The sequence below is a fragment of the Bombina bombina genome, chromosome 4 (assembly GCF_027579735.1).
Source record: "Bombina bombina isolate aBomBom1 chromosome 4, aBomBom1.pri, whole genome shotgun sequence".
Lineage (NCBI taxonomy): Eukaryota > Metazoa > Chordata > Amphibia > Anura > Bombinatoridae > Bombina > Bombina bombina.
The window spans coordinates 86,330,202-86,349,265 of NC_069502.1; the positions used below are offsets into that span (position 1 = coordinate 86,330,202).

Genomic DNA, 19,064 nt, shown 5'->3' on the forward strand with positions numbered 1-19,064 from the left:
GTTGTAAAGGTAGTAACATACAAACACACAGGCACACTTATACACTGAAACACACACACACACTCACACATAGGGATTCACATATAGACACTCTAGCAGACACGCAAAGAAACACACAAACACACTCAGACACAGATACCCAAACAGACACTCAGCACTTGTTTACATTGACCTGACAAGTAATGAGGTAAACTACAGTTTTGTAAAAAAAGGAGATTTAGAAAACAAAATATGGAGTTCTGATTATCTTGTTGTAAAGGAAGATGCCAACTAAATGATGACAACAGCATGCAGTGGCTGAAAGGAAGGGCCCTGAACTGCCTAAACAATAATTTAAAGGTTAAATGGTAGATTGGTGACTTCCGGAAAGGTCTAATTAGTCTTAAAGTCTGTAGAAAGATGTGAATAATCAGTAGTAAGGTCAAAATGTCCTAAAAAGGAACAGACAATGGACACACACACACACACACACACACAAACTCATACACCCAAGGAAACACCGACAGAGACAGCCTCAGAAAACACACAAAGACATACTCACACACAGAGACACCCACAGAAAACACACAAAGACATACACACAGAGAGACAACCACATAAAGACATACATACACACACCCTCACTGAGACATCCACAGAAAACACACAAAGACAAACACACACCCTCACAGAGACACCCACAGAAAACACACACCCTCACAGAGACATCTACAGAAAACACAGACATACACACCCACCCTCACAGAGGCATCCAGAGAAAATACACAAAGACGAACATACACACACCCTCACTGAGACATCCACAGAAAACACACAAAGACAAACACACACCCTCACAAAGAAACCCACAGAAAACACACACCCTCACAGAGACATCTACAGAAAACACAGACATACACACCCACCCTCACAGAGGCATCCAGAGAAAATACACAAAGACAAACATACACACACCCTCACAGAGACACCCATAGAAAAAGCTCAAAGACATATGCATGCACACACCCTCAGACATCCACAGAAAATGCACAAAGACATACACACCCACCCTCACAGAGAGACCCACAGAAAAAAAATACATACACACTCAGAGACACAAACCAAAGCACAAAGACATAAACACAGACACCCACAGAAACACTCGCATGAGGAAACATTTATGCACCTTGCATCCCCTAAATCAACAGTGTGTGACATGCATGATAAAACAATTGCAGAAATTAAGAGATCACTTTTTAAATAATCATATTTGTAAATGTGCAAACAAAAATAATTCTGTGAATTCAAAATTGTACATTAATGATCTGGGTAGATGGCTAGATGAATAAAAGTACTTTTAAAAGGTTGACATATGATTGTTTGATTTTTTCCCCATTTTCCCCAACCAAGAGCACCACTTCAAATATAGTGTACAAATGTTCCCATCTGTCAGCTGTACTTATGGATTTTGAAAATGCTGTACTCTATATGATCTTGGTGGGACCATAAGCTGTGGTACGCGCACTCTGTACAAACAAAGTGTCAAGTCTGTCTCACACTGTGCATAGTGGTTTAGTGCACACTCATAAATAATCTCAAATGCTAATACTTTACTCCTTGTACTAACATCTCCCATGCTAAATTAGCACTCTGCTGTAGTACCCACTGGTGGCTGCCAAAATGTTTTTTTTTTTTTTTTTTTGTTTTTTTTTTAGTTCTTGCCTCATGGGCCCCCCCTGGCCCATTGGGCCCCTGACAGGAGTCACCCCTGTCACCCCCTGATGACGGCCCTGTATATAAGTATATGCTTATATGCAAATATATTTATGTGTTAATATGTGTATATACACATATTAACACATTAATATATATTCATATACATAAATATTTCAATTTGCTGCCAATCGCTGCGCGACTTTCCTCCTTCACATTTGCATGCGCTGGTATTACAAAGTGCAGTAAAAATATCGCCCTTGCGTAAGCAATATTTTGCACTCCAATTGTAATCTGAGTCTTAGTATGCTAGCTGCTAGATTTCAGACAATTTTTTTAATAAATCCCCTGGCTGATCTCTGGGAAAGCTAAATTGAAAATACAATCCTAAATGTAAAAATTGCTTTTTAAACAGTTTTTTCCATCATATCTATATGCTACTCAGGGCAATACATCGTGGGAAGGTATATTGGTATCCTATTTGAAAAGCAGGAAAGTATGCTTCGGAGCAAGACATTTTTAGTTTAGAACCCTGGGTAGCGCTTGCTGATTGGTGGCTACATTTAGCGACCAATCAGCAAGTGCTACCCAGGTGCTGAGAATGAAGAAAGATTGATAATAGAAGTACATTAGAAAGTTGCTTAAAATTGCATGCTCTATCTGAATCCTGAAAGAAAAAAAATTGGGTTTCATATCCCTTTAAAGGGACATGAAACTCAAAATGTTTCTTTTATGATTTGGATATAGCATACAATTTTAAATAACTGTCCAATGTACTTGTATTATCAATTTTGTTTCAGTCTCTTGGTATCCTTTATTTAAGGTGCTGCAATGCACTACTGGGAGCTAGCTAAAAACATCGGCAAGAGGTATATATGTGCAGCCACCAATCAGCAGCTAGCTCCTGAGCCCACCTAGGTATGCTTTTCAACAAAGGATACCAAGAAAACGAAGCAAATGTGTCTTGGGTTTGTTGTGAGCTACTGCTATATAGTTGGACATATCATTGTGGTTACACAGACCATGTTACGTTTACAACAGACAGGATATTGGCCAATCCTAACACATATACGTTGTGATTACACACACAATCATTTCTAATGGAGTTTTATGCCACTGAAGCTTCAGTTCATACAATTGTTATTGTAGACGTTAATAAACGGTAAGATTTGTTTTCTTCCCTTCTAGATTTCTTCGCTGCCCAGCCGCTATCCCTGTATTTCTACCTCCCAAGCTGATGGTGGTTACCTCTCGTCTTCTCTACTCACAGAGATTGTTATTTCATTTCTTCAGTAGACAACACATGGGAGATATGAGCTCCAAAACCCAACTGGTCGGCAAAGAAGCAGCTCTGCCAGGTAGATCTGAGGCAATGAGTGTTTCTGGTAAGTCTCGCTGGCTTCCAGATTTATAGTAGATACTGCTAATATTTTGTAACTGGCATCGATTCATTATGTTATAGATTAGTGCCTTTTTTATTGATTTTATTTCTAAACTTTTATCTGTTGCACTTTTTCTCATTTATGAATTTGTGATCCAATAAGTAGTATTAAATATATGAATATTAAGACAGCTTCTTTTTATTTGCTTCTTAACACAGACTTAATTTAAAGGGACACTAAACCTAAACAATTTCTTTAATGATTCAGATAGAGTGCAATTTTAAAGCAACATTCTAATTTACTCCTATTATCAATTTTTCTTTGTTCTCTTGCTATCTTTATTTAAAAAGCAGGTATGTAAAAGATTAGGATCCCGCTTATTTTAGGTTCAGCACCCTGGATAGTGCTTGCTTATTGGTGGCTATAGTTAGCAAACCAATAAGCGGGCACAACCCAGATTCTGAACCAAAAATGGTCCAGCTCCTAAGGTCTACATTGCTGCTTTTTAAATAAAGATAGCAAAAGAACAAAGAAAAATTGATAATAGGAGTAAATTAGAAAGTTGCTTATTGCATTCTCTATCTGAATCATTAAAGAAATTGTTTAGGTTTAGTGTTCCTTTAATGCCTGAGCGTGGAATTCTTGATATCAGTTCTCAGTCCCTTAAAACTGTCCAACTCTATCTGGTTTGAACCAATATATTTCTTAACCATGCTATAAATTACACTTCATCCAAATAAAACCTCAGATTGACTATTAGAGTTTGTATCTCCAGGGATATTGTGTTTTATGATTTGTAATGATTATTTTCTTGAAACATCTTATTGTGCTAGCATTAGTGTAATTGTTGGAGTTAGCTTGTGCTTTGAGTCTGTTACAGCTGTTGAGCTTTGTGCTTGTCTTAGTAGCATCAGTTATATGCCCATGTGCAAGCAATATGGTTGTAATGGCTGACATTCAGGGCCCAATGAATTAAACTTTACCGAATCAAACGTGTTTTTGCATGCCGACCCTCGCAGGGAATTATCTTAAAAAAGAAGCAGTTCCTGCGAGTGGCGAGATGTCTCCTATAGAAAGGATTGGAGCTTGCTGGAAAAAGGGAAACTTTGCTGGGTAGAGCGAAGTTAGCAGTAAGCAGAAAGCACCTTAAAAATTAAATACTGCATCAAAAACAAACCACACTGCACTGCTTTCTGCATCTAACATCTAGCAATCACCTCATATGCTGTTGCTTTTCTATTAGGGTGTTAACTTAATATTTTCCTTATTTTGTCACAACCTCGCCACCTTTTAATACAAACAGATAATAAGAGAGGGAGTGAGACCAACTCTTATGAAAGAATACACCAATAGCACTCAAAGGTTTAAGGATGAAATCAATCTAACAGCTTTGAAAACAAAAGCTGATAATAGTAAAACAACTTACTTGTATTATAAAGAATGTGGTTCAACTATATTAAAATTTTATTAAGTTGCAAAAAATAGGATATTTATATTAAAAACACTCTCAGATACTTTAAGGCACTATAATATTTGCTAGCTTAAGGAATGAAAAGCCCCACGGGAGTAATTTTAATATAATCTGAACTGGCTCAAATAAATTTCTTCCTCAGTTGTATGTGAGTCCACTTATAACAGTTGCCTTTATCCGTTATTGTCTGGGTTAGTTCAAATGATGTTTTTGATAAAATAGGATTTTTAGTGAACAGCTTTGTAATAATTTTTGATGCACTTTAACAATACAATCTGTTCCTGAGTATTTTTGTGTGAATGATTCAATAATTTGTTTTGTATGATTTTTTAAATTACAATTTTTCATTGTGCACTTTTGTAATGTCTGCATTTCCTTCCCATATGAAAATGCAGTATCTGCCCCTTAGCAAGACACCCTGTTTTCAGGGTAACAAGTGGCTTTAGATAATTCCAGCAGGGAATAATCTCGTCAGCCCAGCGACCTTTAGATCCACCAGCCCTCAAAGAGGGATGGAAAGAGGAGATTTTTTTTTTGATCACAAGTAACGCGTCACAAAAGGTTATAACGGTTGGTTTATGGAATTTTCTGTGTATTGTTTGATTGCACCTACAATGCTACTTTAAAGAGACACAGAGCAAAACTCAAACAGCTGAAGGAATAGAAACACAATTGAAATTTGCATGAATAGAAATTCAATTTTAAATAGAAAACATTTTTGCAATATTTTTAAATTTTATTTTATTTCAGTTCACATTAAATAATAAAGGAAATACAGATACAAAATGCATTATTAATAAAAAGAAAAGGAGAATTACACACATCTAAATATTACTGCTATAGATGAAAGCAAACATTTTCCAACCTCTCTAACTTAACTATCCAGAAACAAATAGTTATTATCGCAGAGACCTCATTATCTCCTTTGAAAACAAATAAATGAATACTTTTATACCCAAACAGCTTTGTTATTTCAGCAATGGGTATATATAACTTTATCTTGGAGCCCCTTCTAAAAAATATCCATTTAAGAGAAAATGTACCTGATCCATTTACATCATTCAAGACATTATACTGTTATCACTTGAGTAGTCAGTAGATATTTTAAACCCTGTATAGTGGCAGTTTTATTTTCTACCCATAACTTAAATTGATGGTAAATCCTAGAGTTTTTGAAACGCTAGGATTTACCAGTGCCTGAGGCGCTGCAGGCAAATAAAGTTCCTTTATTTGCCTACAGTATATGCCGCGCTAAGCGCCTCAGGCCGCCCACTGCAGAACACTATTTTATCAATGAGGAGATGTTAGCCAATAGCATGCTAGCTATACAGCATAATGCCAACTGGGCCACATCGCTATTGGCTAAGAGGTGGAGTTGCTCAGCGTGACATACGCTGCAGGCAAATAAAGGAACTTCAGCATGAAGTATTTTATACTTCATTACTGAAAGTCCCCTTTATTTTATAGCATTGGTAAATCCTAGTGTTTCCAAAACACTAGGATTTACCATCACTTTAAGAATACATTTTCTTAAAAAAAGCAAGAATATCTCCTGTTCAATCCCCAAACTATTAGGATGAGCTAACATTTGGGAAGCCTAATATTGTACCTTTTTTAATTATTGATTGATTTTAGGGCAGGTCCAAACATAATAAAGTATATCTGGATTAGCCTGTCTGATTGTATTACTGTTTCAGTGGCATACGCACATATGCTACGTATAAATAGAGAATCAGGATTCAAACACCATGTTTGGTGAGAGAGCTGTCAGTGATGTATACTGGGTCGGTGAAGACTTAATTTGTGTCCTACAAGTCACTGCTAATTCTCTGAGAAGGGGCAGCATTCAGTGCAACAATACCTGTTAAAGGGCCATAATAGTCGAAAAATTACATGCTCTAATCTGTTGGACCCACACAGTAGAAGTGCTGCTCAGGACCCGCAGAGCACTGCAGGTCCTGAACAGAAACCACTGCTAATCTAAACAGCAGCTGTAGTCACACGACTCAGCTGTGTAAGTAGCACTGCTGATTGTATCAGTTACAGTTTCCGCTCTGAACCAGCAATGCTCTGTGGGTACCGAGTGGTACTCCCTACTGTGTGTTTAATCTCTGCGTTTACTGGACTAATTTTTCATGTTATTTCACCAGACTAAACTTTTACAAAGTAACTGTAATAGTAGAGAAAATAAACTTGTATGCAACAGAAATACTACATTTTTTACTATCGTTAAAAGTGACAAAGTTAAAGGAAAGTAAAATACTCGTCAACAAACCACATAACAGAAATAAATCAATCTAATAACTAAATGTATTTGTGAGATTCTCACATTTTCTATAGCACATTTTTAGTAGCATGTTGTAAACAGTATTTAAAGGGACATACATTTTATTATTGAATTGCTGCTTGGATTTATATGTGTTTAACCCCTGCTCCAGAGTAGAAAAGCACTACTGAAAGCTAGCTGAACACATATGCCTCTTGTCATTGGCTCATCATATGTGTTCAGTCACCAATCATCAGCAAACTCCCAGAAGTGTACTCGTACTGCTGAGCCTACTTAGGTATGCTTATTAAAAAATACTAAGCGCATGAAGTAAATTTGGTAATAGTAAATTGAAATTATCTCTTAAAATCTGATTCATCATGGTTTGATTTTGAAGTTAATGCCCCTTGAAATAAGTTTGAGATGGTAAAAAAACAGCAAAATAAAAGGTATTGTTTGTTTTTCTTGTCATGGTAGATAGTGCATACTCATTTTTATATATAATAAGAACATACAGTAGTGTTATTGTATTGTATAAAGCTGTTGGGATTGGGAAAGTCATATGATTTAAAGGGATACTAAACCCAATTTTTTTTCTTTTATGATATGGATAGTGCATGCAATTTTCAGCAACTTTCTAATTTACTCCTATTATCAATTTTTCTTGGTATCTTTATTTGAAAAAGCAGGAATGAAAGCTTTGGCGCCTGCCCATTTTAGGTTCAGCACCTGGGTTGCGCTTGTTGATTGGATGGTGAAATGTAGCCACCAACCAGCAATCGCTATTGAGGGTGCTGAACCAAAAATGGGCCGGCTCCAAAGCTTTCATTTCTGCTTTTTCAAAAAAAGATACCAAGAGAACAAAGAACAATTTATATCAGGAGTAAATTAGAAAGTTGCTTAAAATTGCATGCTCTATCGGAATCATCAAAGAAAAAATTTGGGTTTAGTATCCCTTTAAGGTAGTAAGGTACTTTATATTGGAAATGCACTCCACTGCAGATAAGAGGTGTTTGGCATTGAACTTGATTTTGCTTAAACACTTTTCTTTATAGTTACTGCTGCTTTAGTGAAACCTTTTGCAGTGCACACAGTTTGCTTCCTGTTAATTAGGCAAACGGATGTTCCGTTGGACAGATCACCCCTGGCACTCACATGTGCAAGTGGGAGAAGCTAGTTAAAGCACATTACTGTTATAGCTGCAATTTTGTAAACAGCAAATAGAATGCTTGTTAATGAGCTGACTGAGAAACGCTGTTTAGGATGTAGAAATGACTAATGTATATGGTGAAATAAACAATTGTAATACACTTGTTTGTTCGCCCATGAAATATAACCTTTATACTGAACTGGTGAGTAGAGCATTGCAGTTATATAATTATGCATCACATGTACACATACACACACACACACACACACACACACACACACACATGCACTCACACTGCACACACAGACACACGCACCACATAAACACTATACAGACACACACACGTGCACACACATCACATAGACACTACACAGACACACATATATATCACACACGAGCACTCACACAGCACACACATAACATATACACAGACACACACACACACATATTTAACACACGTGCACTCACACTGCACACACATAACATAAACACTACACACACAGACACGCACTATGTGCACAAATCACATAAATGCAACACTACACACACACACACTCCTCATAAACAATGTATGCACAAACCACATAAACACTAGTTATGTGCCAAATTCATTGTATATGCTGGAAAAGGCTGCACGCAGCAGCATTTGGCTATTTTCAACACCAGATATATTAATGTAAAGTGCAAAACAAAACTATCTAGATTTGCACAGATATTTATATGTTGCACTGAAAATAACTGAATGCCACCATATGCTGCATTTGTTTCTATAGTGAATGTCAAATAACAAATGTTTGCAAATGCCTAATAAACATACACACCACATAAACACTTCATATACATAAACACAACATACACTCCACATAAGCAATATATACACGCACAACATATATGCTACATACACCATATAAACGCTAAACACACCTCATAAATACTATACACTCACCACTACACATTAACCACACACACACACCATATAAATGCTACACACAAAATACACACTGCATAAACACTACATACAAACATTACACACACCATAGATATACTACGTACACACAATGCTGCATTTGTTTCTATAGTGAATGTCAAATAACAAATGTTTGCACATGCCTAATAAACATACACACCACATAAACACTTCATATACATAAACACAACATACACTCCACATAAGCAATATATACACGCACAACATATATGCTACATACACCATATAAACGCTAAACACACCTCATAAATACTATACACTCACCACTACACATTAACCACACACACACACCATATAAATGCTACACACAAAATACACACTGCATAAACACTACATACAAACATTACACACACCATAGATATACTACGTACACACATTACACACACCATATATACACTACATGCACAACACTACACACACCATGCACATTGCATAAACACTATACCTCCCCAATAAACACTACACACACCCTATAAATGCTACACATACACTACACCCCCATAAAGCCTACATAAACTACACCACCTATAAATACTGCACATACACATACCCCCCAATAAACACTACACAACACACACATACACTACACCCCCATAAAGCCTACATAAACTACACCACCTATAAATACTGCACATACACATACCCCCCAATAAACACTACACAACACACACATACACTACACCCCCATAAAGCCTACATAAACTACACCCCCTATAAACACTGTGCATACATACCTCCATAAACACTACACACACCCCCTATAAACACTAAACATACTATACCCCCATAAACACTACACATAAACTACACCCCTATAAATACTGCACATGCACATACCCCCAATAAACGCTACACACATATACACTACACCCCCCAATAAACGCTAAACAAACTACACCCCCTATAAACACTGTGCATACATACCTCCATAAACACTACACCCCCCCCAATAAACACCATACACAGAAACTTCAAGATTAAATTTCCGCCAGTCTCTGACTAGTTATAAAATTGCAACACATGAATTAGAAATAATGTTGTTTACTATCTATATAATAGTATATATTTAATATACTCCACAGTTTATTGATGCATAAAGAGTTGGCATCATTCATCTTTCTCAGCAATATCATATACTAACTAGTTATCCATTTTGTCCAAGACACGTTCATTTTCTTAGAAAAGCTTTATGGCTAGCGTGGAACTGCTTGTTAAAGGCCTGCGGACAGTTTGCCGTGGGTCCTTCCTTTCTTTCTCTTACTAAAGTTTATTAAAGTCCCATTAAAATCTAGCAAAGTGAGCAGATTTATCGCCTCGGAGAATGTAAAATCAAATTATAGGAGAAAATGCGATTGCTTTGCACACCCTAGATCAGCTTGTTTTACAAATGTTGGGTGTCAGTAAACATTATGTATTTAAGAACAAATTACTGCCTTAGATCCATATAAAATAACTACTACTCTGTAAAACTGCTTATCCCTCTGGCTTTGACGAATTAGCAAACTGTTTTAAATTGCCAACATATCATAGTATCTTCAAAATAACAGAAAATCTCATTTTTTATTTCTTGTTGAAGATTTTGAGGATGGTATTAAAAAATAATAAAAGTCCCCCCCACCAAAAAAAATTGAAGTGGAAAAAAGGTAGAGTTTGTGACACGCTATTCTGCATAGCACTTTACCCTTCGGTTCTTTATTGCTTCTCGTGCCTAAAGAGCAATGTCATTTGTGCGTGAGCTCAGCACAAAAACTAATTTAGGTCCTCAGAGATATTTTGTTCGGCCTGTTTAGAATTCTTGTCACACTCTGATGTGTGAACCGACATAGAGTAAAAATGCGCAGAGCACTTTCCCCGTAGGATTGCCGTGGGTCTGATAACGCTACCTCTCTAACAGTACTCTCCCTGGCAACAGATTATGGGTTGCTGGGAAACAGTATTACTAAGGAAGTTTCACACCACTGGAATTTTCTTCAGTATATGTTTATGTATATATGAATGCACATGTGTGTGTGTGTATATCTATATCTATATATATATATATATATATATATATATATATATCTATCTATATATATATATATATATGTATATATATATGTGATTGTATATATGAATACATATGTCTGTGTGTACGTATGTATATGTGTGTGTATATATATATATGTGTAAATGCATGTGTGTGTGTGTGTGTATATCTCAATCCAAATGCAGTCAAGAATCCACCTTCAATGTGGGACCGCAACCTGGGTGCTAGGCAAATCCAATCATATCCAAAACAATATAAAATAGAAGATAAGGTTATTGCATTCTAATATATAAATAAAATGGTCTATTTCGTTAGTTCATTTTTACTATTATTCACTTTCTTCATTTTGTGTTGGAACCCTTCTAAGCGGTTAAACACATCACTGCTCCAGGATATGGATTAGGCATGGTATACATACCCCAAACATCAGTTGTTTACTAAGCTGGAACAGCACTGCAGTGTGTCGGATGAGTGACTTTAACCCTCAGAAAGGGTTAAACACGGTGCAAGGGAATTTGTTTAAAAAAGGCCATAAAGCCCTATTGCAAACTGACGAATACCCAGACTATTTGTCTGATATATATATATATATATATATATATATATATATATATATATATATACATACAAAATAGAAATGGCTGCAGCACACCAAGTCAAGTTTATACCATTTTTATTACAAGCAGTGAAATACAGACGACGTTTCGGGCTTCTGCCCTTTTGTAATAAAAATGGTATAAACTTGACTTGGTGTGCTGCAGCCATTTCTATTTTGTATATTAATACCTGTCAAGGTGAGACAGAGGCTGCTTGCACCCTTACCTGAAGGTGAATTGGTGCTGGACTTTACCCTGTTTATATATATATATATATATATATATATATATATATATATATATATATATATATATATATATAATTCAATTTTAAACTGGCGACACCTACAAACGCGATTATAGTAAAGATTTGATACATGCCAAAATGCCACTAATTCTATTGGAGAAGGGTGAACACGTCATAATAAGAAAAAATGGTCTTAGTGTCGAGGCTGCAGGACCGTGCAATATAAAAGGAGTGTTTTGAAGGAAAATATTAAAGTAAGTTTAAAAATTGTACATTTTCATCAATGAAACTTCTATTATTTATTACATGTACACCAGATGGCAAAAAATAAGCGTTTTGAATTTACCATCAATTTAAAATGTATTCAGGCTTTTTTTAAACTAATGTTCCTATTTATAAACACCAAAAACTGTAATTTTGTTAGGGAAAATCGCTTTGTTTTTATAGTTCAGGGACACCTTCCCTGCAAAGTCTATAGCGTATGTTTATCTTATCTCCTTTGTTGTGGACAATTAAATACATGTATAAATGAACTGCTGCACTGATCAAGCAATCATTTTGTAGAAGATTGTAGGGTCAGAGTTTTATAGCCTATAGGGGTCAACAAATATGTTAAAAATTAGGAGCCAGTAAGAATATTTAGATGCCAGACTGTAATATTTGTATATGGATGTATGGTGAATAACTCAAAAAGTTAGGAGCCAGGGGTAAAATTCTTGGAGCCAGTGGCTCCCTGGCTCCTGGGATTATCGAGCCCTATTCAGGCCGCTCTGGGGCCAGTTGCAAAAACACAGGATAAGAGGGCAAAATTAATAATGAAACTAAAATTACATTTATTTTTGTTCCTAATGGGAAAGAGTCCACAGCCGCATTCATTACTTGTGGGAAATAAGAACCTGGCCACCAGGAGGAGGCAAAGACACACCAGCCAAAGGCTCAAATACTCCTCCCACTCCCCCTATCCCCCAGGCATTCTTTGCCTTTTGTCCCAGGAGGTTGGCAGAGAAGTGTCAGAAGTCTTATTTTTAAAGAAAATATTTTTATTAATTTTTACATAAAGTGTGTCTCTCATGGAGGGTAGTACTCTTCACAATGGGACAGGAGTTTTAAGTAGTCCTGTTAGTCTCTCAGTGAGGGCCTGGACGAATGTTAGAGTCTGGAGATGCAGTGGGAGTTCTCTCTGCGACACCATCCCGATTCATATTAAAAGCTCCTCTAGCACTTGGCGTAGCCGACCCTTTTCTCAAGTCCATGACGGAGGCGACGCTACTATCCATCACACTTGAAGGGCCATGTTCCTGTTCCATGGCGTAGATTGTTTCATTTTATCAATGTGACTGTTATGTTGTTATGTGACAGATAGGTATGGGTCTCAGTGAGACTCCTCTGTTCGGATATGGGAATCATGGGATTATTCCTTCCTTGGGGGGGATTTGTTAACAGGGTGGGGTTCTTTAATCATGTTTCTTATGTAATTTTCCTGCTTTGGGTATTGGCTCTGGGGCTGAGACTGGAGAATTGCCTGTAGGATTTAGTGGGGCCTAGTTGCCTCTTTTTTCGGGCGCACTTTTTTTGGACTTACGGTTCACCTTATGACCGGGCGTTACACTGGGTTGGTTTCGCTTCCGCATTCCTAACCATGTGGTGACTAATATTTTCTGTTTCGTTTTGGATCTGGTCATAGGAGGTGGTGAGTGCTCCAGCCATTGTGGGTGTCAGGTGCCGTTCGTTTTTTTTTTTTTTTTTTTTTTTTTTTTTTATATTGTCCTAATTTTCTCTTTGGTTTTAACTATGGAGGATTCTGAAGCTGAGACTGTTGTTGTTTCTGATTCCGATCCTTCCTCTTGTGAGGAAGGTGCTTCGGCCCCACTGACGCAGGTTTATCAGTCCTGTCTATTGTGCCTTCTTAGAGCGCCTGGTTCCTCTGGCTCGGGGAGCCAGGGGCCTATTGAGCCATCAGCCTCTGGGGGCTCTGTTCCTCAAATGGCGGATTCCCAACAGCACCCTTCCTCTACATTTGCGGGTAACCCTAATGTTAATTCTCCTTCCGCAGAGGGTGGTTTGTTTCCCCTGGAGATGGCAGGTAATTTCCGCTTCAGTATCTTGATGGTGCTGGTTCACCTGCAGGATCCGGAGGTTTCTGCGTGGTTGTGTTCTTGCCCGGTTATCCCGGGTGTCCAGACTTCGGGTAGGTCTATTCAGTTACCTCCGGGGGTAAATATTCCTCCATGTTGCACCTTTCGTTATCGAATCGATGGTGTCTTCGTTTTATTTTTGGAGGATGCCTTCGGGCTGCCTTCTTTTCTTTCATCCGGTTAGGATACTTTTTTATTTGATTAGTTCCCTCGGGAATTTATGGAATGGACTTGCTTTCTGTCACTTCCTTGGAAGTTTTTCACGGACTGTTGGGTCCGGAATTTGTGTGCACTTTGTTGTGTTGTCAGTGACGCCTGTTGCGTTTTGCGGGTCCAGCGGGACCTTGTGTGTTTTTTGTTTTATTGTTTGTTTTCACAAACTACTTTATACATCTACATCCGGGCCTTAGGGTCCGCATACCGGGAGAGATTGGGCATGCCACTCTCTCCCGGTACTGGGTCGGTGGCTTCCACTGCGTTGCTTTGGTTCCCTCTGGGCCTTCTCCGCTAGGGCGGTTTTTGGGCCTTGGTCTTCTTGTTACCCTTTGGGGGAGTCCTAGGATCTCTGGACCTCATTTTGTTCCGCTTTTAATGGATCCTCTTTGTGGATCAGCGGTGGAGCGATTGTCGGTATGCGAGTCATAGAGGGATTGTGACGAGACCAATCTCGCCACTGTGCATTGGAGGAGCCTGGTTGCCCGCCTGCTGCCTTTAGACTATGGCCCCATGTTGAAACGCTTGATTTTCCCCTGCAAAGACACGAAAGCCGGGTCATTCAGTACTTACCCTATTTGAACAGTGATACCCCAGATAGGTATGCCATGTAGCCCATTTGTATAACGAAAGACTTTGACTCCATGGCAATTGAACTGTATTTCTCTGCCTGTGATAATTGCATCAACCATTGTGTAAGGTAATTGTTTCAACCATTGTGTAAGGTAATTGTATCAACCATTGTGTAAGCTAATTGTATCACAGACAGAGGGAGGATTTTGTGTGGGAGTGTCTGAGAGTATTGTATGTGTTTATTGGTTGTTTTACAAAACCCTGTGGGTGGTACTAATGTGTATTCTGTTTTACCCTCAAGATGGAGCTTAGTCTCGTGTTTGGGGGGAATTAACTGGGTTCGTGTGTTGCTGATCCCGTATTCAGGGCATCTTTCATCTGGTATTAACCCTCGATATCTGGGTTATACCGTAACAATTAGTGGCAAGCGACGGGATGGTCCTCATCGCCCAGAAGAGCAACTACACTTCCGTGGATTTACAAATTGGGGGCAACGCATGTCCCAGTATAGCGGCCCTAAAAGCAACAGAATGGAACCAGCAGTGTTATATGTGGAGGAGGATCTGGATGGCCGGAATGCATTAAGGAAAGGCATCTGGTACCAGGCCCTGGATAATGTACAATACCAGCAGGGTAAGAGTCTCCCCAGTGAAGAGCAGCGGTTGCAGAAGCAAGTGGCCCTGTGGATGCCCTTCCTGGGAGAGCAGCCCCTGGAGGAATGGGTGAAGGAACTAGAGCACCGGGTATGGCAGGAGCTATGGCTGGAGGATGCCTATCAGGCACTCTGGTGGTATATGGCACAGTATATACCCTGGACAGCCGAGCATGACAAGCCAGAGGGAGAGGAGTTTGATGGTCCTGGCTTGTTATGGGAGTCCTTTGCAGAGCCTGACTTCGGGAGCCCTGCGCAGACCAGACTTTAGGACATTTTCCACGAGAGGGAGGCTAGGCATGACTGGGATGACCCCCCATGAGGTAGAGCAAGACCTGGCTCACCTAGCAACCCTGGAGTGGGAACTGGAGCAGGACTACCAAGATTTCTTCCACCTCATTGGGAAGGCTCAGCAGGACAGCAAGATGACAGATCCAGACCCGTTCAGCTTGGAAGATATTGTGGAGATTTACTGGGAAGGACCCCAGGTGGCCAGTGTAGATGGGACCAAGGTCTCTCCACCGGTCCTGCAGGGAATTGGGAGCCCAGACTTCATTCCCCAGCGGCAGGCTGAGTTACAGGGAGCAGAGAGAGTTGGTCCTGTCCCTCAGCAGCAGAGTGATATTCAGGGAATTGGGAGCCCAGACTCCATTCCCCAGCGGCAGGCTGAGTTACAGGGGGCAGAGACAGTTGGTTCTGCCCCCATCAGCAGAGTGAGATGCAGGGGATTGGGAGCCCAGTCTCCATTCCCCAGCGGCTGGAAGTATGTATGGGAGAGGAGCTTGTTACCCCCTCTCCCCAGCGGCAGCTTAACGCACCAGGGGGAGACAGTAAGCCCCACAACCGTGCAGATGGGACCGTGGTCTCTGCACTTACAGCACAGGGGGTAGGGACAGTTGGTCCTGTCCCCCAGCAACAGGGCTGTTTAGCCAAAGGGGAGAGAGTCGGTCTCCCCCCACAGCAGCATGGTGCTTTGTCCAAAGGGGAGACGATCGGTCTCCCCCTCCAGCAGCACAGCTATGTATCCAAAGGGGAGACAGTCGGTCTCCTCCTCCAGCAACCAAGCTCCCACCAGGCTACTTCCGTGGTAGTGCTGGCACCAGGGCAGAGTACAGCTGGTCTCTGCCCACCTCGCAACCCACCAATTCAGCGTACCAGTCCCCCACACAGCCGTGGTGAGGCACCTGGACATGGACAAGTTTCTCCTCTACCCAGGTGTAGTGACCATTTATTGTGGGTGGGCTGTACTGCTGATTGTGTTTTGTGGGTGGGTTGCTGGACTAACCAGGGCACTGACCGGCAGGAGGTCAGATACCCTGTTAGTCTGTTTGGAAAAGGGGAGAGATGTGACGAGACCAATCTCGCCACTGTGCATTGGAGGAACCTGGTTGCCCGCCTGCTGCCTTTAGACTATTGCTCCATGTTGAAAATCTTGCTTTTCCCCTGCAAAGACACGAAAGCCGGGTCATTCAGTACTTGCCCTATTTGAACAGTGATACTCCAGATAGCTATGCCATGTAGCCCATTTGTATAACGAAAGACTTTGGTTCCATGGCATTTGAACTGTATTTCTCTGCCGGTGATAATTACATCAACCATTGTGTAAGGTAATTAGATCAACCATTGTGTAAGGTAATTGGATCAACCATTGTGTAAGCTAATTGTATCACAGACAGAGGGGAGGATTTTGTGTGGGAGTGTCTGAGAGTATTGTATGTGTTTATTGGTTGTTTTACAAAACCCTGTGGGTGGTACTAATGTGTAAAAATGTATATTTAAGAACAATAAACACACAGCTCTGGCTGATTCTGTTTTACCCTCAAGATGGAGCTTGGTCTCATGTTTGGGGGGAATTAACTGGGTTCGTGTGTTGCTGATCTCGTATTCAGGGCATCTTTCATCTGGTATTAACCCTCGATATCTGGGTTATACCGTAACAGGGATCATGCCTGCATTCTCTGTGATCCGGCAGCGGTGCTGTGGGGTGGCTAGCCTGTGACTTGCCACGTTGGGGCCTGGTTCACCTTTTTCGCTGCTGGAGGCTTCTAGCTGGAATCCGGTTTTATTGGGGTCACCTTGTTCACTTCGGTTCTGGTTCTGGGCTTTTCCAGAAATTTCTCCACCCTCTTCGGGTCAGGCGCTGATGTGGGACCATAGTTTCTGGACGTCGCAGAGTTTTGCTCTGTGTTGTGGGTTCTATCGCCTTGAGATCGGTTCTAAAAATAATTTTTGCGGTCCTCTCTTACACCTAGATTTAGAGTTTTGTCGGTAAAAACCCGCGTATTTAACGCTGCTTTTTTTCCCAGCGCACCCTTTAGAGTTGTCTGAGTGGCTGCGTTAGGCTCAGAAATGGGTGCGTTGAGCATAATTTAGCTCCACTTCAACCCTCAATACCAGTGTTGCCTACGGTAGCGGTAAGCTGGAAAAACGTACTCGTGCACGATATCCCCATAGGAAACAATGGGGCAGTTTGGGCTGAAAAAAAACCTAACACTTGCAAAAAAGCAGCGTACAGCTCCTAGCGCAGCCCCATTGTTTCCTATGGGGAAACACTCTCTAAGTCTGCACCTAACACCCTAACATGAACCCCGAGTCTAAACACCCCTAACCTTACACTTAATAACCCCTAATCTGCCGCCCCCGCTATCGCTGACACCTGCATTTTATTATTAACCCCTAATCTGCCGCTCCGGACACCGCCGCAACCTACATGATCCCTATGAACCTCTAATCTGCTGCCCCTAACATCGCCAACACCTATATTATATTTATTACCCCCTAATCTGCCCCCCCCCCAATGTCGCCGCTACCTAACTACACTTATTAACCCCTAATCTGCCGACCGGACCTCGCCGCCACTATAATAAATGTATTAACCCCTAAACCGCCGCACTCCCGCCTCGCAAACACTATAATAAATAGTATTAACCCCTTAACTGCCCTCCCTAACATCGCCGCCACCTACCTACAACTATTAACCCCTAATCTACCGCCCGCAACGTCGCCGCTACTATAATAAAGTTATTAACCCCTAAACCTAACTCTAACCCTAACACCCCCCTAACATAAATATAATTTAAATTAAACGAAATAATATTCCTAAAATTAAATAAATTAATCCTATTTAAAACTAAATACTTACCTATAAAATAAACCCTAATATAGCTACACTATAACTAATAATTACATTATAGCTATTTTAGTATTTATATTTATTTTACAGGCAACTTTGTATTTATTTTAACTAGGTACAATAGCTATTAAATAGTTAATAACTATTCAATAGCTACCTAGTTAAAATAACTACAAAATTACCTGTAAAATAAATCCTAACCTAAGTTACAAATACACCTAAAACTACACTATCATTAAATTAATTAAATAAATTACCTACAATTAGCTAAAATAAAATACAATTAAATAAACTATTCTATAATACAAAAACAAACAAACACTAAATTACAAAAAATAAAAAAATAATTACAAGAAGTTTAAACTAATTACACCTAATCTAAGCCCTCTAATAAAATAAAAAATCCCCCCAAAATAAAAAAATTCCCTACCCTATTCTAAACTACAAAAGTAATCAGCTCTTTTACCAGCCCTTAAAAGGGCTTTTTGCAGGGCATTGCCCCAAAGTAATCAGCTCTTTTACCTGAAAATTAAAATACAA

General features: G+C 39.7%; 1 protein-coding gene across 2 annotated transcripts in view; it reads left to right on the forward strand.

Moving 5' to 3' along the window:
* Nucleotides 1–19,064, forward strand: part of MSRA (methionine sulfoxide reductase A) — a 778,906-nt gene that overhangs the window by 5,343 nt on the left and 754,499 nt on the right. Inside the window, exon 2 of one of the 2 annotated variants that reach the window (XM_053709536.1) lies at nucleotides 2,881–3,077. In XM_053709536.1, coding sequence (XP_053565511.1) covers nucleotides 2,881–3,077 — 197 coding nt within the window. The remainder of the gene's footprint in view (nucleotides 1–2,880; nucleotides 3,078–19,064) is intronic. The other variant, XM_053709537.1, reaches the window with a different exon arrangement.